At 36.7% G+C, this 22,156-nt stretch overlaps 1 protein-coding gene across 3 annotated transcripts; it reads left to right on the top strand.

Moving 5' to 3' along the window:
• Positions 1 to 1,071: 1,071 nt before the first annotated feature.
• On the top strand, positions 1,072 to 22,099 carry sbm (L-type amino acid transporter sobremesa). 3 transcript variants are annotated; one of them, XM_017166130.3, is made up of 10 exons: positions 13,380 to 13,599; positions 14,190 to 14,361; positions 15,596 to 15,642; positions 17,366 to 17,467; positions 18,086 to 18,192; positions 18,253 to 18,328; positions 18,401 to 18,899; positions 19,003 to 19,099; positions 19,670 to 19,988; positions 20,054 to 22,099. In XM_017166130.3, the coding sequence occupies exons 1-10, from the start codon at positions 13,524 to 13,526 to the stop codon at positions 20,122 to 20,124; spliced, it is 1,566 nt and encodes a 521-aa protein (XP_017021619.1). In that variant the 5' UTR covers positions 13,380 to 13,523; the 3' UTR covers positions 20,125 to 22,099. The 3 variants fall into 3 exon arrangements, with proteins under 3 accessions (XP_017021618.1, XP_017021619.1, XP_017021617.1); XM_017166129.2 differs by lacking the exon at positions 13,380 to 13,599 and adding an exon at positions 1,072 to 1,167 and having other exon boundaries at positions 18,086 to 18,328; XM_017166128.3 differs by having other exon boundaries at positions 18,086 to 18,328.
• Positions 22,100 to 22,156: the final 57 nt, after the last annotated feature.

The following is a 22,156-nucleotide window of genomic DNA, read 5'->3' as shown; positions in this document are numbered from 1 at the left end:
CGTTTGCTTACTTTAAGTTTACAAGTTGAACAATGGCAAATATTGGGAAACCAAAGCTTACACGCTGAGTTTGTAGCAGATGTTTTTAACTTTTATATACATATATGTATATACCATTCCTAAGTGCAAAAAATATACCTGAGAACCTTAGTTGAATATTCTTAATCTTAATCTGGATTGTAGAATACTATGATTTATATTTTAGGGTCGGTTTATCTTCTCGCTAATAATTTTATCACTAAAGTTCGAGAGTTTCTGAATACAGGCTTGAATGCTTGAATTTCCTTCCATTTCCTGCCTTTGGATTTCCATAAAAAGGATAATATACAGGATACAAGAATGAAATCAAGAATTACTTAAAAGAATCTAAAATGTAAAATATATAAATAAATAACGAATATTACGTATACGCAACATTAGTCAAATTCCAATTGAGGACATGGCTGGGCGCTTCAACGTTGAAGCCCATTACGAAAAAACAATCCCACAGTCATGATCTAAGTCTGTATGTATGTAAAAGCTAAAGCAAAAAATAAAAGCTGCTCTTATTAGTTTAAGTTTTGTTTTTGTTATCCTTTTTGTCCTCGACAAAATGTAATTTTTGCTTTTTGTACCTAAGGCTATAGGAATGGGCTCTGTTTTAAGCATATAAGCATTGAGTTTGAGCCACTGTAATTGCATACGTCACAAGCCGCGTTTGCAACCCCCTGCTTCTTCTTCCTTGCCACCATTTTTGTTTCTCCATTGCTCTCTCTTTTGCTAAGCTCTCCTGGCTCTCTTGTAGGCTTTCCTGCTTCTCTTCCTTTGCTGTTATGCTGCTCGCCGGCAGAGCTCTCTCTGCCGAAAAAGCTCTAGGCAAAAGGACAACTAAAAAAAATACTGGGAAAACGCCGGCTGCGACACGAACAGCGACCGCGACCGAGGCAGCGTAGTGGCAGAGGCAGCGACTGCAGAGTGCGAAAGAGACGCCCCAGAGAGTCCGATTGCGATTCCCATTCCGATTTCGATTCCGATTCCCGGCGCCTTATAAATACGCAGAGCTTGGGGCCGACGCTTTCATTCTCTCGCAGTGTTTAAAGTGACATGAAAGTGACGACATTGGCGCACTGTAGCAAGTCATGTATCAGCATGTCCAACCAAACAACACAAATCATATTCACGCCAACGGTGAGTTATCGCCTCAGCCCTGCTCTCCTTATTATTTTTTTCTCTGTTGACATTCGTTCGATTTGCATTATTAGTGGTGATTATCCGAGTTATATATTTCCATATATCATATATCGACGGCGCTGTGCTAAATGACGGCGCAAACAATTGCATGTGATGCGGTCCGTGCGCGTTATTCTTTTTTTTTACTTTTCTGCCTGGACCGAGTTTTTTTTCTTGTGAAATTAGTGTGTGACCGAGGACGCATGCGCAGGCCAAATAACGGTTAATTACGGGCCGGCGAACAATTTCCCAACTGCCTGTGTGTGTGTGTGTGTGTGTGTGTGTATGAATGGGTAATGGTGTGACTGTGTGGGTGGTATGCATGTGCGTGGGTGCTGCTGCAGCCGAACAGCTGTTCCAATCGGCCAGACTCTCTAAGCCAAGTTCATAAAAGTTGCAACACAAAAACAATGCCACTGTGACACACCCACTCCAATGGAAGGGCGGTGAGAACTTGTTGTAAACAAGCCCCATAAAAAGCCGAAAACAGTTGGCAATGATTTTCACTTGACGAACTTATCAAATGTCCAAGGGAAAACCTAGACCTCGTGGCGTTCTGTCTGTTATTTTACGAATTGTCGCGAATGACCTAACAAAAACAAACTTTGAATAGTACGTTTTAATCGCGGAGAGAAAACTCATTTATAAGGATTCTAAAACTCATTAGGTGTGGAGTTTCGTTTTGCTTTGCACACATTTTCTGTCTGGCAGTCAGTCAAGGTTGGTCATGGGCCCGATCTTGTAGATTGGTGCCCAATCTTGGCAAAAATGTGCTTATAGTTAAAGTTTCTAAAAGGATTGTAGACTAACAGAGTCTACGATAATTTAAAACCGCCTTACCGCCCTTAAATTGCTCTTAAAATCGCATTTAAAACTTTCGTAAAAACGCAACAGCCCCTAAAACCACACTAAGAAGATTAAGATTTGGCATTCGACATCATTTTTTGATTCTGTTTTATTGTTTTTAAAGTCAAGTCAACCCTTAAGCATACGCGGATAGGTCAGAAAACATCAAAACATCGATAATGTATCGGTTTTTAATGTGAAATTCGATATGTAAATCTATATATTAAAGCTACGATATATTTAATAATATGCAAATTAATCGATATTTATTTTAATACATCGGATTAATATATTTCAAGAAAGAGACAAAATAATAATAAAATACAATATTTTAAATATTTGTATAATCATTATTACCGATATTATTTGTACACCCCATAAAAGGTAATTCCTTTATATCTCTTGTAAACCTTGTTTATCTCCAACCTGATTTAATTGAAAACCACCATTCAACTATATAGACGAAGCCCTAAAGATATTACTTTTATAATGACTTTGATTTGTTTATTTGTATTGGCAAAATCTCTATCTTTGTCTTGTGTCAATATCCAAAGTCGGTGAACTAGATAGATATGCCCAATCACTGATAATATCCCGAGTTGCGTTGTGGCTCCCCCTTGCTCCCTTCGCTCCCTTCGCTCCCTTTGCTCCCTATTCCATTTCACTTTCATTTGAGGTTGTTATTAACGTTATTGTCCCTAAAAGCCATTTTACGACTGCCAAGTCTGCCGCCTACCGCCTGCTGCCCACCCCCAGAGGTGCCTTGTCAGTTACGCAATCGTTAAAAGCTGCCGAAGGCCCGCTTATCAGCGACTGCTGCCGTCGACTGTACCCCCCAGCCCAAACCAACCCGTTTGTAGATACAGATACATGGATGGCTACCCCATATCCGTATCCGCATCCGCATTCAAGCTCGCACCTGGTATTCTTTCCGATTATGCTAGTTAGCTCTTAGGTGCTGCCTATTTTTGGGCGCTGTCGGTGGCAAGTGGCCATAATTATGTATGCCACAAGCCGAGTTGACTTCTTGTTGGCCACGAAGCTGAGCCGAGATGGTTTGGCATCACCGGAAGCCATTAGGCGGGACAAAAGCTGCAGTCAAGCCAAGCCAAGGGCAAAGTCAAGGCAACACAAAGAGGTTGCAAGGTCGCAGGCAGTCGGTGTACTTGGTTGAGAATAATATTATAAGAGGAGATTTTCAAATAAAATGTAATATTATAAATGAATGAATATTAAATATTTTTAGATAATATTTAAAATATATATTAGATTTAAATTTAGATAAAATTGCAGTTAATTGTCTTAAACCCATTAACAAATAATATTTTAACCACAAGTATATTAGTTTAAAGCTGTTTAATTAATTTGTCAGTTATTTTTTCTTGGAAAAGCTTTAAAAAAAAATCCCATTATCTCCTATATATCATTCACATATAGCAAAAATAAATGACTGCAATTGCCAGTTTATTGTGCAAGTGCAAAAATAGTTTGCACTGATGATCGGATGCATTTAGCTAACAATTCAGAGCTGCCGTCATTAATCACACTTAGGGAACAGAGAGAGAGAGAGATGTCGTCCGGTGGTTTCCCTCAAGATCTCAGAGATCTGTTTGCATCGCTTGTGCAGTTCCTCGAGTGTGTGGGCAGTTCCCAGTGCCGCCCCCAGCCTCCTTAAGAATTACATGTCATAAACAAAACATTTTAGAAATATAAACTTTCCAATGAATAGCATTTGGCTTAATCACAACTATAAGTAATGATTTATTCCAAAATATACAATATACAAAATATATGGATGTTTAATGAAAAAAAGTCAAATATAATATATCCATAAATATAATAAATAATAAGAAATAAATAAATAAATAATTATAAAATCAATATTATTTAGAAAATATTAAAAACTTTTTTTAAATTTTATTTATCAATTTATTTAATTATCGATATTAATTAGAAATATGGCAGGTATTTTTTTTTTAAATTGATTATTATTTATTATAAGTTTAATATATAAAGAAAAATATAGATTTTTTGTATCATTATTTCAATATTTTAACTAAATTCCCACAAGCATATTTAATCAGAGGTTGTGGTAACTATAGGGGTTCTTCCCTTTTGTTGCCAACAAAAGTTAAGCAACGGCAAGCACTTAGCTTATTTCATTCCGAATTTCGCCATTTCGCAAATTGAGGACCAGGGCTAAGGAGTTCGCCATTGTCCGCACGCATTGTCCTTGGCTTTGTCATTTGCCCCAGAGTGGGTGGCACGCAATTATGTGGATGAGCCGCCCTGCGAGCCACCCTGCAAAGCGTGTGCTACGTGCTGGGCTGCCTGATTTTTTGGGGGTGGAACTCTGCCGTTGCCGAGAAACTTTTACGTTGCCTATGCGGCGCTCAGGATTCGCAGCAGCAGGACACCAGCTACCAGGATACACGAGGTTAGTGAAAGTGTGCGGCGATAACACGGCCAGCAAGAGCTTATCAGCAGCAGCAAGATATGTCCTGCCAAGGACACAGCTAACAGCGCAGGCGTTGGGGCTAAAGCAAGCTTTTTTCCCAACCAAAATACCGGTATTCTCGGCAAGTCGGGTTAGCCTAATATATATATATATGTATATATACTTCTCTCTGGCTCATCTATTTTTGGCCCAGACTCTCGGCCCACGCACGCACATATCCTGCACATAAATAACCAACAAAAGTGTGTGTATGTATGTATTGCGCAAATGAGCAGCTGACAACGTCACCGAGAGCCGGTTTTCATTGCGTAAGTCCAATGTTGGGGGTGTGTGCCATAAAAACAGGTGGTCACCGCCCACCGCCCAACGCTCAGCGGGTACCGAGCGAGGGGCGTGACCTGCAGATACACAGAGGCGACATGTGTGACCGACCGCCTTCTGTCCGCCCATAAGTATTTTATAAGCGAATTTATTTGATGGGAAAACCAGCTTGCAATAACATAAATGCTCTTTTTAATTAAAATCGAACTTTTTTATTAAAACTAATTGATTTGTGGGATGTATTTTTTTGAAATATAAACTCAATTTAAAGTAAAGAGTTTGTAGAACACAAGAGTAGCTGAATTTATGACTAAGACTGCACTAAAAATTCTCAAGTCGGAATTCTGTGACCTTGTAAGTGTAGAATATTGAAGACTGTGTACTGTACTTTGGTATCTGAAAATTATAAAGTTCCTTGATATATCAAAAATGTTGATGAATTATAACTTTATTAATCAATTTAAGCTAAAGATCACACATCATTATCAGATAGTATATCTGCCTTATATAGTCCTGATTAAATGAAAATGAATTAAGTTATCATATTTAGATAATTTCAAATAAACTTTGAATTTTTAACCCATTTTAGTTAGTTTATAAATATGTATATTTGAACTAATTTGGAATACCAGACTATCGAATACGGTAATAGCATGGGAAAACGTTTACAAAGCGAGGGAAAAACGACGAGCCTCTAAAATTCATAGCCCGCCCACGAGCACAAGGTTTCGTACTTGTGTATACTTGTTTTGACTTGCTCCTGTGTGTGCGTGTCCTTGCTGGGCTTACAAATAATTGAATGGCGCTTCGAGCTGGGAAAAATGAGTTCAATGCCTCGCAGTGAATCTTCGTCTCCTTCTCTCTCTCACTGTCTCTCTCTCTCTCACTTGTATTTTCCATCTGTCTGGTGTTGTTTTTCACCCTCTTTGACCTCCTGGCAACAGCTTGAGAAGAAGCCAATTCTTGGGCTTCACCATTCAAGCATTAAGTTTGCATGAGCCGGGCAAGGGGGCACAAAAACTTTTTTGGCCTGCTGGCTGTATTTCCAGTTGGATTCCCAGGTTCCCAGGACATGTGCCGAGGTTGCCACCATGCATAAAAGATAACGGGATCGAGGACAGGCTGTGTGCTGTGGACCAGGTCAGGCAAGCACAAGCATGACCACACACAAAGCAGAGGAGGAGAAACGTAAGGAGGAGGACCGTTTCCGTTTTCCGTGCCTTTGAGTGCAGCTGTTTAGCGATATATGTACATATATATTTTTAGAAGCGTTTTCCCAATCCATTAACGATATCCGGATATTTTTGAATATTTATTTATTATAAAATTACACTTTTATAAAAAGTTATGTGTAAAATGTTAAAACGTAACTTAGATTGCAACAAGTATTTCAAAATGTTAATCTATATCAATATCAAAATCCTTTAAACAGTTTCGTCAAAAGTTAGTAAAAGTTTCTATGAAATGGTAAATAATATAAATTGATTTTTTTCAATGTAAATATTTATATTATTTCATTTATTTTGCCCAAAAACGAACACTTTTTTCCAATTTCTCTGTGTCTCGTCTAAGTTCTCGCGAGTCGTCGGCCAAATGAATTTATCGCTTTGTAATTATAACGTCTGATCATTAGCGTCATCATCAACGCCGGCAGCGACGTGGCGTCGTAGTCGCCGTCACGAGTCGAATAAAAATCAATTGAGTTAAATTGAAATGCCAGCGGAAAAAGGCAAAAAGTGCGACACGATGATGAAGACCGAGGTCCGGCCGTAGAAAATGGAAAGAAATGGGGGAAAATGCACATGCCAGCTAAGGAGATCAACTGGACGGATTTGGATTATAAATAGCAGGAAATCAGGAAAATCAGGAAAAATGTTGAATACTGCTTTAATTATGTGTTTAGTTTTCTGCAGCTTAATTTTAATAATCTTATTGTAGAGTTTCTTGAGGGGATTGACTAGGTCTTTAAATTTCGATCATAAGATTTTTTTCCTGTTAAATTTCTGTAGAAAAATTTAATTTTTAAATTGTAAAACTGTATGGAGAGGTGCCTAAAATTTAAGTGCAACATTTATGAAAACTATGATATTTATATTAGGAAATTTTAAATATCAACAAAAGTAGCATTTAAAGTTAAAATATCGAAATAAATTTCGTTTAAAAAGAATTAAATATATTCAACCTAATACCGATATTTATCGCATTTATATCGATTTTTATATCGACCGTCTTGTCAAATGTCAATACAGTAGTGATATATTCACATTTTCGGACAATTCAAGTTTTCATATTCAATATCAGCATCACCAGCTGAGTAGATCTAGCCATATATCACATGTAATTGGTTTTAAATCCTCTCTTTACATCATTCAGATCTTTAATTCCGTATTTTATCCTTAAAAGTTTCTTTAGTGTAAGTCTACAAAGCCAACCTCTTTCATTCTGACCATTTATATATTCTTAAATGATTTATTTATGGGGAGGAATGGTCCAAGTTTAGTTGGTGACCTTCACCAAGGCTTGTGGCAATGCCAAGGTCGTTGGTGAATTTTAAAGTTCGTATCGAAAACCGATAGATTCGATAAATGCATGGGTGTATAAGCCCAGGAAAATTATTCCTAACCCTACATATTTTCATATTTTAAAATGTATCTGCATCAGTTTTGTTAATCTCAAAAGTATGCTCGAATTCCGTGGAATTGATAGCAGCCTCGACCTCCCCCGCACATGACACAATATTTTCCTTTTCTCTTTTCCCTTTCCCATTTTCTTTTGCACTTTCATGTACATATTTGGCATTACAAGATGGCGACACGCCTTTTCACTTCCCCCACTTGCCACATTCCACTTGCCACTTGCCACCCGTGTGCACGGGTCGCCTTGACATTGACTTTGTCGTGCTTCCAACGCCCAACGCCACACGATTCGACCTCTCCCCCCATCCCACCCCCTTTTCCGATTGCATTGCGGGATCTCAATTAACGAAATCCATAGAAGGCATGGAGAGAAAGAGAGAGAGACGGGCAGCAATGTTAAACGACAAACGATACATTTCAATTTAGACTACATTTCGACAGCATCCAATAAAGCGAGATCTGAGGGGCTGAGGTGGGCCTGTTGTTTTGTCTGACGCAAATGGAGCAGAAGACATATTGAAATAGCACAGCATTTCATAAGCGATTTTGGACATTTATGCGCAAGAGATATCATGAATTAGAATTAAAATTAAATAAGACAGTTTATACATAACTATAATAATAAAAGGAAGTATCCTTAAGAAATTGTTAAGAAAATACATTTTTAAAAAGATAATTATAAACTTATACAATATAATAAGTATATGCAATGATCCCACAACAATCTTAAGTTTGTTTATATGGGATATATATATCCATTTCCCAGCATATAAAACATCTGCTCTTAGCTGGTATCCAACTGGTTTCCTTAATGGCTCCCTGCCTGGCCTATATAAACGATTAAGTCACATATTAAATTGCAATTAGATTTCAACTGGTTCACACCTGACTTATCAGCCACACGTTTGCGCTTGAATATCGAAGGTGCTAAAAGCCGTTCAATGAAATTAAAGTTATGACTTATAATTAATATATCACGCATTCAGCCTCCATTAATAATATAATGATATAATTATAATTGATAAAGGAAAAGTAAGAAAGAAAGCTGCTTTTTTTTTAGTTAATTAGGAGACTGTAATCAACCTTAAAAATTACAGTTCTAAAAAGTTTTAGAATTGAATAAACAAACAAATAAATAACGCTAAAGTGGTCCTTTTTACAGTCAAGGTTCGGAACTTGAGTAACCATTTGAGGTGCGAGAAAGATAGAGATTATATAGGTGCAACAAAAGACCTTTGTGCCATATTACTTTAAGATTTTAGAATTTTCGCAAATTTATTACTTATGTACAAAAGAATTACTTGCACATGGCAAATAAAGGGCACGGTCGTTATGCATCTTGTTATTATAAGGTCTTTGATACCAGTTTATTGCCAAATAACTCCCAAATTGATCATCCAATTGAACTCGGAGATAACTCATTCTGTTTTTTACCCTGAAACCTATTTTTAAAGATTGAAAATACTATTTCCAATTTCCTAATTTTTATCCCGCATAAACGTTTGATCTTGTTATGACAAGTGGACAACCGAATTGAGCATTTTCGGAGGGGCTGGGACTTAAGTCTGGGACAGGGCCATTGACACTTTTGACGGGTTCCTCGGGACTTGGAACTCGGGACTTGGGACTCGAGAAACGGAACAAATCAGTTAAGCAAAGTGGCGTGTGGTTTTATTTCGGGCTCGCGTGTCAGTCGAGGGTTAAGCAAACACTTGTGACCAAGTTCCTTAATTTATTGGACGATGGTAGGTCGGCGCTTCTTTTGGTCAAAGGTGAGCCAGCACGGACAATCGATCCAACAGTTGATCAATTAATCCATCAATCAATCAATCCAACAAAGCATATACATATATATATATTTTGCGGTACAAGCTGCTGAGTAGATAAAGCATTTCCATGCGCCTATTAATTAACAGCCAACGAAGGCTAAATAATGAACAAATAATGTTAAATTAAATATCGGCAATAGCAGGGCGGCTGAATACATTTTTTATTAAATTTTATGAAAGAAATGATCGAGAGGGAGAAGAGATCAAGAGGATCCATTGCTACATTGAAACATGATGGGTTTTATATTGTTTATATTACTAAGTATTACTTAGAACTTGGTTGGATTTGTTGTATATTTACATATATTATTTTTACCCTAATCTTCTGAGTAATTAAAATAAATGAATTAAGGGGTTTCCTTGGCAAAACATTTTTTAGATAGGGTTTAATGTTTGCTTCGACATTCGTATCGCTTGAATTAATTTATGTTTGTTTTGGTAATCGATGCCATACGAGCACTATATCTACCTTTCAATTCAGAACAAGAAAATTAACTGAAACCTGAAAATATTTACCAACAAAATGATTTTTATTTGGCCAAATGCCAATTAAGATGCACCCCCTCTCTCGCTTCCACTCTCTCTCTCGCTCGCGTCATTTTGTTCGACGTTGAGCTTGGCATATTTAAAAATTTCATTTGCAAGAAATAGCCAAGTATTTGCCGAGCAAAATCATCGAGGAAAACGGTGGCAGGAGGCTAGGGACTCGGGGGGTGCAGAAATTCCGTGCTATGTGTAGCGCGTGATTATTACTCATTTTCATTTAGTGGCGCTGGCAGGCAGCGACTTCTTTGCGTCACTGGAGTTGGGTGGCAAAAGAACGGGGGTAGCAAGAGGCTGACTCTTGTACACTGAAGAAAAATGTGTGTACAGTATATAAATTTAAAATTTAATTAATGGAAACGGAAAGGAAGCAGTAACTTAATTATCAATGAAATGTTGGAAGTATACTCTCTATAATGTTTTTTTTTATCTGTCTGATTAAGAAAAATAATATAGATAACATAAAAAAAATAATAATAATAAAACACAAAACAAATTTAAATATATAAAAATAAATGATAAAAACCAACTTGTAGGTTCACAGAATAAACAAAGAACCTACTGCACTTGTTTTTTTTTTCAATCTTTTATATATCCAAGACTTTACAAAAATATTTGTTATACATCTTCAACAATTAACTAAAACTATAACACAACTTGTTTCAATGAGTAAATAAGTAAGTAACACCATTAAGTAACAAGATCTATCGCTTGTCTGTGAATTTCAAACTCTATAAAGTGGTCGTTTTCTAGAATCATTTCGATCTCTAGCTCCCTTCATTTGTTTACTTTTGCAATGGACATGCGATCGCTTGTTGGCTTAGAATGATTAAGATCGCTAAGTAAAGTGCCCCATGTCTGCTGTCTGCTTGCCACGCCCCTTTGGCTAAAAATCTAAACAGAAAACAGAAGATGGGAATGTTCACGGGCGCGTGACTTTTATGACAGAAAATAACATACATATACATTGAGGAGAAAGACGAAGAAGAAAGAGAGACACATAGAAAGAAAGAAAAAAGAAAGGCGACAGAGAGCTTAACATAGGACCCCTTTATTTATGTTTATTGGGATATATGTGCCAGGGTATAGACGTAGATTATTTATTTATACACACGTACTGTGGCGGGAAAAATAATAGTGCATTCTAAGAAATGTACAATCGTTCTCTAATACTTCTGAGCTTCCAGGTAGAGTGTTAAGCTCTGGAAATATCTATTTATCCAAGACTGTTGTAGGTATTGAACAAGATTTTCTTTTCTTTTTTTTTGTTTAACATGAAGCCAGGTTTGAATTATTATTTATTTAAAATTTTTAAGGTCAAATATTTTCAAAAATGCGAATACGTAATATTTTGTCACGTATACGCAGTGTTTCCCAAAACAAGCTCACTAAAATTTTACCTAAAATGTATGATTCCATTAGTTAAATTATTCTTGAAGAATAATAAAGTCATTACATTTCAAGGCAATATAATATTTAGGTGGCGTATACGTAACAAATTCTTCAGTGTTTTCACCAATACGATAATAAATCGTTAAATAATTTTGTACCTAAACTGTATGATTTTATTAGTTTAATTTTTCTTGAAAAATAAGAAAGTACTTAAATTTTAAGACAATATAATATTTAGGTGGCGTATACGTAACAAATGCTTTATCACGTATACGCAGTGTTTTCTCAAATACGATTATAAATATTTAAATAGCACATTATGATTTTTTTTTTATATTTGCTTTAAGAAAATAATAACACAAGGGCTTAATTTTCCGTGTAACGTGTATTAAATCACGTATACGCAGCTTTACCACAGATCGTTATTAATTTTCAACCTGAACACTATGATTTTATTTTGTTTTATTTACTGTAAAAATAATAACATGAAGGACATAATTTTAAGTGTAATACATATACAACATGGCGTATACGTAACGTGTATTTTATCACGTATACGCAGTGTTTACCCAAACATGATAACCTTAAATACCGAATTCGATCGTATTTATATCCCATTCATAATTTTCCGTTTAAAACCAGGCTTCTAATTTAAAAATATTATTCATTATGACTTATTCCACTGGATGCGTTAGTCAGGGAGAGATCATTGCTATTTTATTTCCAGTGGCAGTGACGGCGTGTGTGAGGGCTTGTGTATCCAAATCCCCGAATACGTATGATATTTATGTTCTTGCTTATAGACACTTACTTGTTAAACACTATCTCTCGATACATATACGATTTTTGGGGGCAAGTCCAGGCGTAGAATCGAACGGAAATAGTGAGTGAGAGCAACTATGAAACTTTGGAACCACAATTGTATGTCTGTATATATGTACATAAATATGTATGTATGTATGTATGTATCTGGGTACAAACGAGTCGGCGGGCTGATGAAATTTTGACGCCTCGTGGGCGAGAGAATATCGAAGATACCGCAGAGGCAAAGACCCAATGACGTAGATGTACATAGGGAGTCGCAGCACATGACCTAATAGAGAGGCTCTGGCTCTGGGCCGGAGTCCCCCTACCAATACTTATTAAAAATATAAAAAAAAATTAAACAAAACGGTCAATTGAGGCAAATGAAATGCGCCACAAACAATTAATTGAGAGTAAAGAGCGATAGACAGTGCGAGAGCACGGTATCCCGAAGGCGCCCAGAAGCTGCCGAGAGAGCGATGAAGACGAATCCCTTGCGGCGTGTTGGTCTTGGTCTATTTGTCAGATTTTGTGGATGCATTGGAACCTTCTGACGTCGCCGGGGGGAATTAGCCGACTAATTCAATTTTAAATTTTTTATTTCAAGTTATTAATAGCCGGGAAAAGTTGAGAGCGAAAGCGCTAACAAGAGCGATAGCGAGAGGCGAAAGCGAGAGAGCGCGATGCCTTCACCTTGACAATCTTATAATGAAAATATAGAACCCATACGCCAGTCGGCAAAAAAATTTCATAAATCAGTCAGAAGCAGGAGGACATTTATACATACACAAACTCTGTCACGTAGACAGCGGCGAAAGCTAACGGCGAATCTGAGCCAGCAAGGGAGGACAGAGAGAGTGAGAGAAAGAGAGAGTACTCGACAGTGTTGGATAGAATCTGGAATATTGTACCTAGATCCATCCAAAGTTAAGGGACAGGTACGCAAAATAAGAATCAAGTGCCGTAACTTTTAGAAGAAGTTGTACCTCAAGGCAGAATCTTATATTGCAAAACTTGTAAACGTATTTAAATCTCTAGTGATGATATTGTACCGTACAATTAGAAAAAATTTTAAAATAACTTGTACCATAAAATAAACAAATACTCCGGGTACAGTTGGACAAAAGTATTGCCTTTGCTCATCACTGGCCGTCATCATCTCGACAGCATCCTAACTTTCTCTTCGTGTTAGCCTCTCGTAGGTACTTCGGGTGGAGCTCGGTTGCTGTTCGTTTGCCGCACGACTGCCACTCGGCTCACCCGTCGGCGGAAAGCTCTCGCCGTGCGGACTATTTGACGCCGCCGCCAAGTGGCAGGCGGACAGTTGCCTGCAATTTGTCGCCCACAGCGTTACGATTCTCTTGGTTCTACCGCCGTTCTACCCAACGTTCCTGTTCCGTTTTGGCCGCTTCACATATATTCGTATTCGCTGAGAGCTGAAATTCGCGGCGAAATAATATTAGCAACTTGTTATCCGTCCATGCCATGCGCGATAAAATATCACAACTATTTTGCTTGCAAAAAACCGCATGCAAAAATAATAATTCAACAGATAATAGAGGTGTGTGTGTGGTGTGGGTGTGCGAGTGTTCATTCACATATTTTTTTTATGAATGATTCACATATACTTCTCGGAAAGAAGAACAATATCCTTGTGATGGTTTAGTGTTAGATATTGAATAAAATAATTTTTTATAAAATTAAAATTTAAAATCCAATTTAAAATCAAACTTTTTTTCTAGTGCAAGTCCTGTGTATGTGCTTTTTTTTTAGCTTAGTAAAAGAAAAACTGATTTTCAAATAATTATACCAATTATTGTGTTAGTTCTTAATGCAAAAATATTTATTATAGTCTCTGTGATATAAAAAGTATGTTTTATTAAACACTCATTCCAATTTTTTAAGGCGTATTTAATTTTGGAACCACAAATGTCGAATAGATCTCAGAATGTTAATCCCTTCCCACGTGCTCTGCTCTCTGTTTGATTATTTTGGAAAAGATATTTTAAGATCAATATTGAAAACAGAAATATTAATTTCTATGCTTCATATTTGTTTCTCTTTTTTTTTTATTGTGATTTGATAATACTTTGTTGTAATCCGATGCTAATTTGAATGTGTCTCTGATCTTTTTTTCCGGTGATCCTGCAGGACATAATGTGCCAACAAAAGCAACGAGCAACGGGACCATGTGCGCCAATGGGTCTCTTGGGACAGAAGGGCCCGAAGCGACAGAGACCGACGCATCAGGGACCGGGAGGATGCGGAAGCCGCTGGAGAGGAATGGCTCAACGCAGAACCACGTTGTTCACCTCGAGAGAAGGTAGGATATATACATACATATATTTTATCAATCTTGTCTTGCCAAAAATGAAAACGTCAGTTTCCATTGCTGATGACGACCATTGCCCAGAGCAGCAATCGAAGCATACACCGCTTTAGATATGTATTTCTTATGGCAGATCGATGAGCCTAGTTGCGAGGTTTTTCCCACCCCTGTGACGTTATAATTCCCAACTGGTATTAGCGTTGCAGTGATGGTAACCACATCGATTGCTAGGTAAGTCGGCGAAATGGAATCTGATTTAGATATGACTGTACGTCTTGAAAAATACAATTGTAATTGTCTGTTTTTTATTTTGACCTTTATTTTTATTTTAAAGAACACTAAACAGGAATCTAAGAATCTATTTGTATTTGTATTAATATGCTACTACCAAGCCACCTTGTTACCAGTTTTTAATATTCACACAATTTTGGGGTTCACGTTAATACAAATGTTGATAAATACAAAAAGTACATGACTAACTTTTATCAAAAAATAACCATAGTAACTATTAATTTCTATGTAAATATGTTATGTACCATATTTACTCTCCTTTATACATATCATTAGTCTAAAACCACTTTTAACATTTCTTTCAATAATTTAATATTTCAATTTAAATTTCAAATTTCTTTTAAAAATATTTGCTTAAAAGTGGTTTCACTTTTCCTAGTTTTAATGCTTGAACTTGTTCTGTTTACTTATAAATAGTTGTTGTCGGTATTGGTTTCAGTGTGTTTTCGTAAACATTTTCTATTTACCTAGACAGAAGCGTGCTTTACAGCTGATTTAAATTTAACACTTTGGTGTTAATTAAAACTTGTACTTTACTCACTTAAAATTAACAAGTTTACTGTTTAGATTTTGACATCTAACTAACGATATGCTAACATATATGTATTTTTAGAAATAAGTCCAAAGTTTATCTGCTCACTAAAGCCTTTTTTTATTTACTAAGTTTTATTTTTTCAATATAAAACACTTTCATTAGAAAATAAGAAACATTTTTATAAAAATAAAATTCTGACTTTATAAAAATAATCGTATAATTTACTTACAAACAATCTTTGGCCTCCGAAGATGGCCTTAATTTCTTGTTTAAAACTCCCATTTCTGATATTAACCAAGATACATTTTGCATTATTTAAAAACGATTAGCATCCAGTGTATACAAAATTTCAACTTTCAATTGTAAAACTTAATTTACGCCATGTTCTTTGTATTTTTTCAGGCTGGGCCTCTTCAGTGGGGTGGCTTTAATTGTTGGAACCATGATAGGTAAGTGCAACCTCCGCTTGAGATAATAAAAAAACAAGACGAAAATGCATAAAACATGAGCCAGGAGAAAAATCACTGAGATGCTTAAAAACAAGAAGAACATGCTATTTTCCTGGACCGTGTCAAATGATTATTCTTGTGTCCGTTGTTGTTGATACTTTTTTCTTATTTCTTCGCTTTTTGTTTTTTTTTTTTTTATACATTTAACATTCTCCTCTTGGCCGGGTCGCTGAAAAATATTGTGGCACATTTTTTTCATGGCGTTTAGATTTTGTTTGTGGGCTGAATTGGAGGCGCGCATGGCCAAAAATACGTTCGCATAAATTTAGATATATGTATTTACGTATAGCAGTATATATATGTATACAGCTCCGGGATATATGTGTAGGTGTTGCCTGTCTGTCCGTGGGTGTTGTATTTTGTGTATAAGGGCATTTTCCCGGCATTTTCTCTTCTTTTTTTTATGTTGAGTTGGAGTAAAATAAACGTGTACATGAAGGTTGCAGCAAAATACTATCAAAAAAATACAGTTATGGTCAAGAGAATATGTATATAATTATCTAAAATCATGTACAGGCATTTAAGATGCCACAGAAATAGCAAAGGTTTTAAAATTTTAAAAAATAAATAAGGTTATATATTTTGTAGCATACTTTTGACAACTTGTAAAGGGAATAAAGTGATTTCTTCCTTCGAAACTCGATTGCCAAAAAATGCATCTAAAAATTAAAAATTCCATACGATATACATATTTACTACAATATCGCGCTTAATATCACATTGAAAATATAGCAAACTTTGGATATTTAAAAATCGGAAATATCGAAAATGAGCTTAAATCAACCTAAAACTATCGATTTGTCTCTTTCTGCGACAATATTTATCCTATATATCTTACTAAATAGCTATTGGAATTTTAAAATATCGATTTTTTGTTTTTATTTTTCAATCAACAAAATAATTTCTATGGCTTTACCCTTAATTGTTGGCATACACGAAGTTAGGTTAGGTTACATATTTATGACACGAATACCGGCTATTATCGGTATTGCACTTTGACCTTAGGCAATGGTGCCAGTTGTGGCACGCAATTGTGTTACCAAATTGTTGCACGCATTTCTCCTTTTCTTTGTCCTCTTGGTTTCCCTTTTCTCTCTCTCATTCGCCCACCGGATGCGCCTGCCTCTCCGGGGGAAATGCTTCTCGCGAAAAAGAGAAAAACCATTATTTACCGGTATTATGCTTTCGCCTCGTGGTTTTTCAGAGCTTTTGCCGAAGCTCACGCCCGCTGATGACGTCGGCAACACCCACTGTTTTACATATCTGCGATTTATCGCTCTCTTTCTCTCTCCCTTTATCTTACCTCACTCCCACATTAGCATAAACGAATCCACGGAAAATCAGCTGTTCTTTTTGAATGCAACTGTGACGTATGCATTGCACAGTGGGATATATATTTATTTTTATATATGGCATTGGATGGTATACAATTATGAGAAATATATAAGCATTTTATCCAAATCGAATCGTCGATTTCTCTGTGCCACCTTTTAATGCTATATTATAGAAACATTAAGCTAACACTATAGATTTTAATTTAGGATTATAATTTTTTTAAAAGATATCTTACAGTCGGGCCTTATTGACTATAACTTTCATACTTGTTTGATTGCATTTCTTAGCCTAATATATGTTTATATATGTTCTTTCATTCCATTTACAGGGTCTGGAATTTTTGTGTCACCCTCCGGTTTACTGGTTCGCACTGGTTCCGTTGGAGTTAGCTTTATAATCTGGCTTGCCTGTGGTCTGCTCTCGCTGCTGGGTAAGTATTGTTCCAAACACCATCCCTGGTCTCGGTCGCTCATGACCGATAGCCACGTGCATTGCATGCAGCTGACCCACTTATTTTACACATCATTATCCACATCTCATCAACTTGTTGCACGGCTGGCAAATTGCCAAAAATCCAATGCTTTTCATTGTATAGTACTGATACAGTGAAAGAAAACATTGGTTAAATTTGCCTTATTAGACAGAAAATTATAAAAAAAAATGTTTTTTTTTTTTTTTTAAATACAGTAAGGCTTTAATATTTTCTTTACTGAAATGTTAAAACATTCCCATTGCAACCAGGAAATTATTTTAAAAATTTATAAAAATATAGTTTTTAAATATAAATAAAATAGTACAAATATATTTTTTCAATTTCAGTATTCATATAGCGCTTATATACTATGTACAATTAACTCATAATTATAAACCCTAATAGAATAGAACTTAAAATTGAACCCTTAGTTGGGCGCAAAATTTAGCCTGAAAACAATTTGCTTAGAAGGTCATTTAAGTGACCTCGGGTCTTGGCTCTAATTTGTTTGACAAACTTCCCATTTGTTCTAATTTTTCCTCGGTTTCCATCTCTTTTATTTTTCGATTTGCGTAGGCGCTCTGGCTTACGCTGAACTTGGCACGATGAACACATCGTCGGGGGCGGAGTGGGCGTACTTTATGGATGCCTATGGACCGGCGCCGGCGTTTCTGTTCTCATGGGTATCGACATTGGTGTTGAAGCCATCTCAAATGGCTATAATATGCTTATCATTTGCACAGTACGCCGTTGAGGCCTTTGTGACTGAATGCGACCCGCCCAGGGGCGTGGTCAAGATGGTAGCCCTGGTGGCAATTGGTGAGTATATAGTACCACTTAGCTCCTGATATCTTATTCCATATAACCTTGTCTGTTATATCTCCGTTACAGTGATGATTCTGTTCGTGAACTGCTACAGCGTTAACCTGGGTATGGCCGTGCAGAATATATTCACTGCCGCCAAGCTGGTGGCCGTGGTGGTGGTTATCTGCGGCGGCGCCTATAAGCTGATGCAGGGCAACACACAGCATTTGTCGAATGCATTTAATGGCCCGATGCCGAACGTGGGCGCAATTGCCACGGCCTTTTATACGGGACTGTGGGCCTACGACGGCTGGAATAATCTCAATTATGTCACCGAGGAGATCAAGAATCCCAGCAAGAATCTACCGCGCTCAATCATCATCGGTATACCGCTGGTGACGCTCTGCTATGCTCTGATTAACATCTCTTATCTGGCGGCCATGTCGCCCCAGGAGATGATCGAATCGGAGGCGGTGGCCGTCACCTTTGGCAATCGCATACTCGGAGCCCTCGCCTGGCTCATGCCACTCAGCGTCACCATTAGCACTTTTGGTAGTGCAAATGGCACGCTCTTTGCAGCTGGACGGTAGGGAAATGTATAATACTATAATTTATTTTTGATATATTTTTACTCTTTTCATAATTTATATTTTTAATATTTTTATTATATATACATTTTTTCCTTGCAGTCTGTGCTTTGCGGCCAGTCGAGAGGGTCACCTGCTGGATATACTCTCCTATGTCCATGTGCGCCGCCTCACACCCGCCCCAGGCCTGATATTCCACGTAAGTAGCAAAGACTTTACCCATAGGAAAATCACCATATCTTTCACATTCCACGTTTCTTTAACAAAATATATTTGTAATTAGTCTCGTCCATAAAATAAAAATAAATAAGATGCGTAACGCGCATAGAATTGCAAGACCTTTCCCTCGCTTACATTTGATATTTAAAAAACTATATATAGAATGCGCTTCCTTGTGGAAGTAAGTCTAGAATCAGCTAAGTAAGCAGACAGGAAGATCTAGACTGCTCAAAAATAAAGACAGAAAGAGAGAGCTCTCTGTCTTTTTCTCGTTCAAACACATTTCAAGAGTGACTGAAGCCAGGTTAAAACCATAACGTTACGCATGTTATTCTTTATAATCTTTTTTTTTCGAATTAATTTTGCTTTATATTAGCTTGAAGATAAACAATATTCCGAAAATTGCAAATAGTAAATTGTACAAAATATAAATATGTTTATATAAATTTAAAATACGATCCCCATTTTAAACTCCTGTCTATCTCTCTCTCTCTCTCCCTCGATCTGTACCTTTCTCTGTGGCATATGTATTCCCCGTCTCTGCCCGCAGTCGCTGATTGCCTCGGCAATGGTGCTCCACGGCACAATTGATTCGCTGATTGATTTCTTCAGCTTCACCGCCTGGATATTCTACGGTGGCGCTATGCTGGCTCTGATCGTGATGCGCTACACCAAACCCAACTATCCACGGCCGTACAAAGTGCCGATCATCATTCCCGTTGTGGTCTTGGTCATATCCATCTATCTCGTGGCGGCACCCATATTCGAGACGCCGCGCATTGAGTATCTGTATGCCCTGCTCTTCATCTTTGCGGGCCTAATCTTCTACGTGCCATTCGTGAAGCTGGGCATGACGCCGAGGTTTATGAGTAAGTAATTCATAATTATATAAAATTAATTTGGGTTTCAATTAAATCCCTTTCTCTCATTGCAGACAAGGTGACCCTGTTCTTCCAGCTACTGCTGGAGGTGGTGCCCACCTCATCGATGGCCATGTTCGAGTGAAGCTTGCCCCGGGATGTGCTCAAGGTGGGACTGGGGTCATCAGACCTAGAGGAAGGAATGAAGCAAATATACATTCGCTTATTTACTATACAAGGATATATTAGGAGTGAAGCATTGACAGAATACAAGGGGATCGATGACTAGGAATAGAGAGAGATGAAGAGAGGATCTGTCGTGGAACTATAAGAGCAACCTATATTGATATATTGACGTTGTCGTTGACAAAAAATGTAATGCTAGAGAAAAACGGAAACTATTCGAAATAGTCTTTTTACGCTATGAGCTGGTTACATTCAAAGATTATATTTGCGTATACAGATACTGATTAGTATGGATACATGTGTATATCTTTAAGAATTGTATGTAGCGCGCATAGGCCAAGTTGCATAGTTGATACGTACGTATTTACAAACAATACAAATCTATATATACATACATACATATATTTTTATGTTTTAGTACTTAAAGATAAAAAAAACACAAAAAACAAAAACAAAAATCAAATGACAAAACACACGCAGTTGTTAAGACCCTATTGATTTTATGTATGTAAAGAAATATGTAGGGGATCCGAAGGAAAAAGTATGGCGTAAGGCGCTAGAGATTTCACTGTCTAAAAACGAGAGATTTCAAATCGCTATAGTGTTTTTGTGGGGACTAGAGATTTGAGGTACAGCAAGGGAATCGAGAACTCCACCCAAACGGAAGGCAATATAAAGCTCTAGGAACCAGCTTGACAAAATTCGTATGGCGCTACGCATCTTATGCTTTATATTGTCTTTGACCAATCCGTACAGTACCCACCTAAAAAAAAAAAAAACTACACACCGACAACAATACTCGCCGGCAGAGCTTTTCGGTTTTTCTCCCCGACGTTGATTCTCCCGTTTGCTTTTTAGATATACCCGCATTATGCATAGGTGTTTAACGATCCAGAGATCGGTTGGAATAGCAATATTTATATAGCAACTAACTCGGCTGATGGGGATTAAATACAAAAAGAAAAAACGAGGACAAAAGCCAAAATAAAAAGAAGAAAAAAAAATAAACCCCAAACTGAATGTTTCGAACTTTGATGCGCCAAAGACGCCGCCTGTTAAATTTTGTAGGACTGCAACTTAAGATTTGTAATTGATACCAAAAAGTAAAAACAAAACACAGAAAAATGCTAACAAAAAAATAGAAAAAAATGTCAACTAAAAGAAAACGAAAAACAAAAGCAAGAGCAAACAAAAATACTACTAAGAATACTTGTTAAATACATAGTTTTTTTTTTTTTTTTTTTTTTTTTTGCTTCGTCTGTAGAGAGTTTTGAGACAACAAAGCTTAGAGGTATATTTTTATGAATATTATTATTATTATTACATCCTATTTTTTGGTTTTTATACCCCATTTTTATTTCGAATTATTCATTTTTCGTCATCACTTTGTGCGAGTTAGAAAAAGACAGTAGATGCTGGTGCCGCCTCGCTCGCAACCGTATAATTTATAAATTTTTAGCTATTATTCTGTTTATTTTTTCACCTCCTGCTGTCCTTGAGCAGCATCCCTTAAAGTCTGGGCATGAGTGTCCTTGGTATATATCCTTTTCTTTTCCCCCCCGAGTACCGGTTTTTTGTTCATATTGTTCCTTGAAGCTGACACCCGAAAAGGCTCACTCACAGACTCACCAAGACATGACGGAAAAGAAGCTGACAGGGTCTGAACCGATTTACAAATAAAAGAAAAACATATAGATACTTAAATACATATACCTGTACCCTTTTATAGGGATAGCACAGAACTTACACATATACTATATATTTATATAATTTGTTAAGTTTATAAATTTGTATTCCCAACTATTTAAAATGAGTTAAACGGAGTTAAACCAGAACAAATCGAAAATCTCTATCTATACATGTACCTACCACCTAATGACTAAAGAATTGTATTATGTAAACAAAAATTGAAGAAATAAAGTTTTTGAAACACATGATAATGTTTAATGAATTTTCATTTTAATTTAATTCATTTATTTTAATTTGAGGTA

The sequence above is a fragment of the Drosophila kikkawai genome, chromosome X, assembly GCF_030179895.1.
Source record: "Drosophila kikkawai strain 14028-0561.14 chromosome X, DkikHiC1v2, whole genome shotgun sequence".
Taxonomy (NCBI): domain Eukaryota; kingdom Metazoa; phylum Arthropoda; class Insecta; order Diptera; family Drosophilidae; genus Drosophila; species Drosophila kikkawai.
This window is presented reverse-complemented; position numbering and strand designations above follow the sequence as displayed.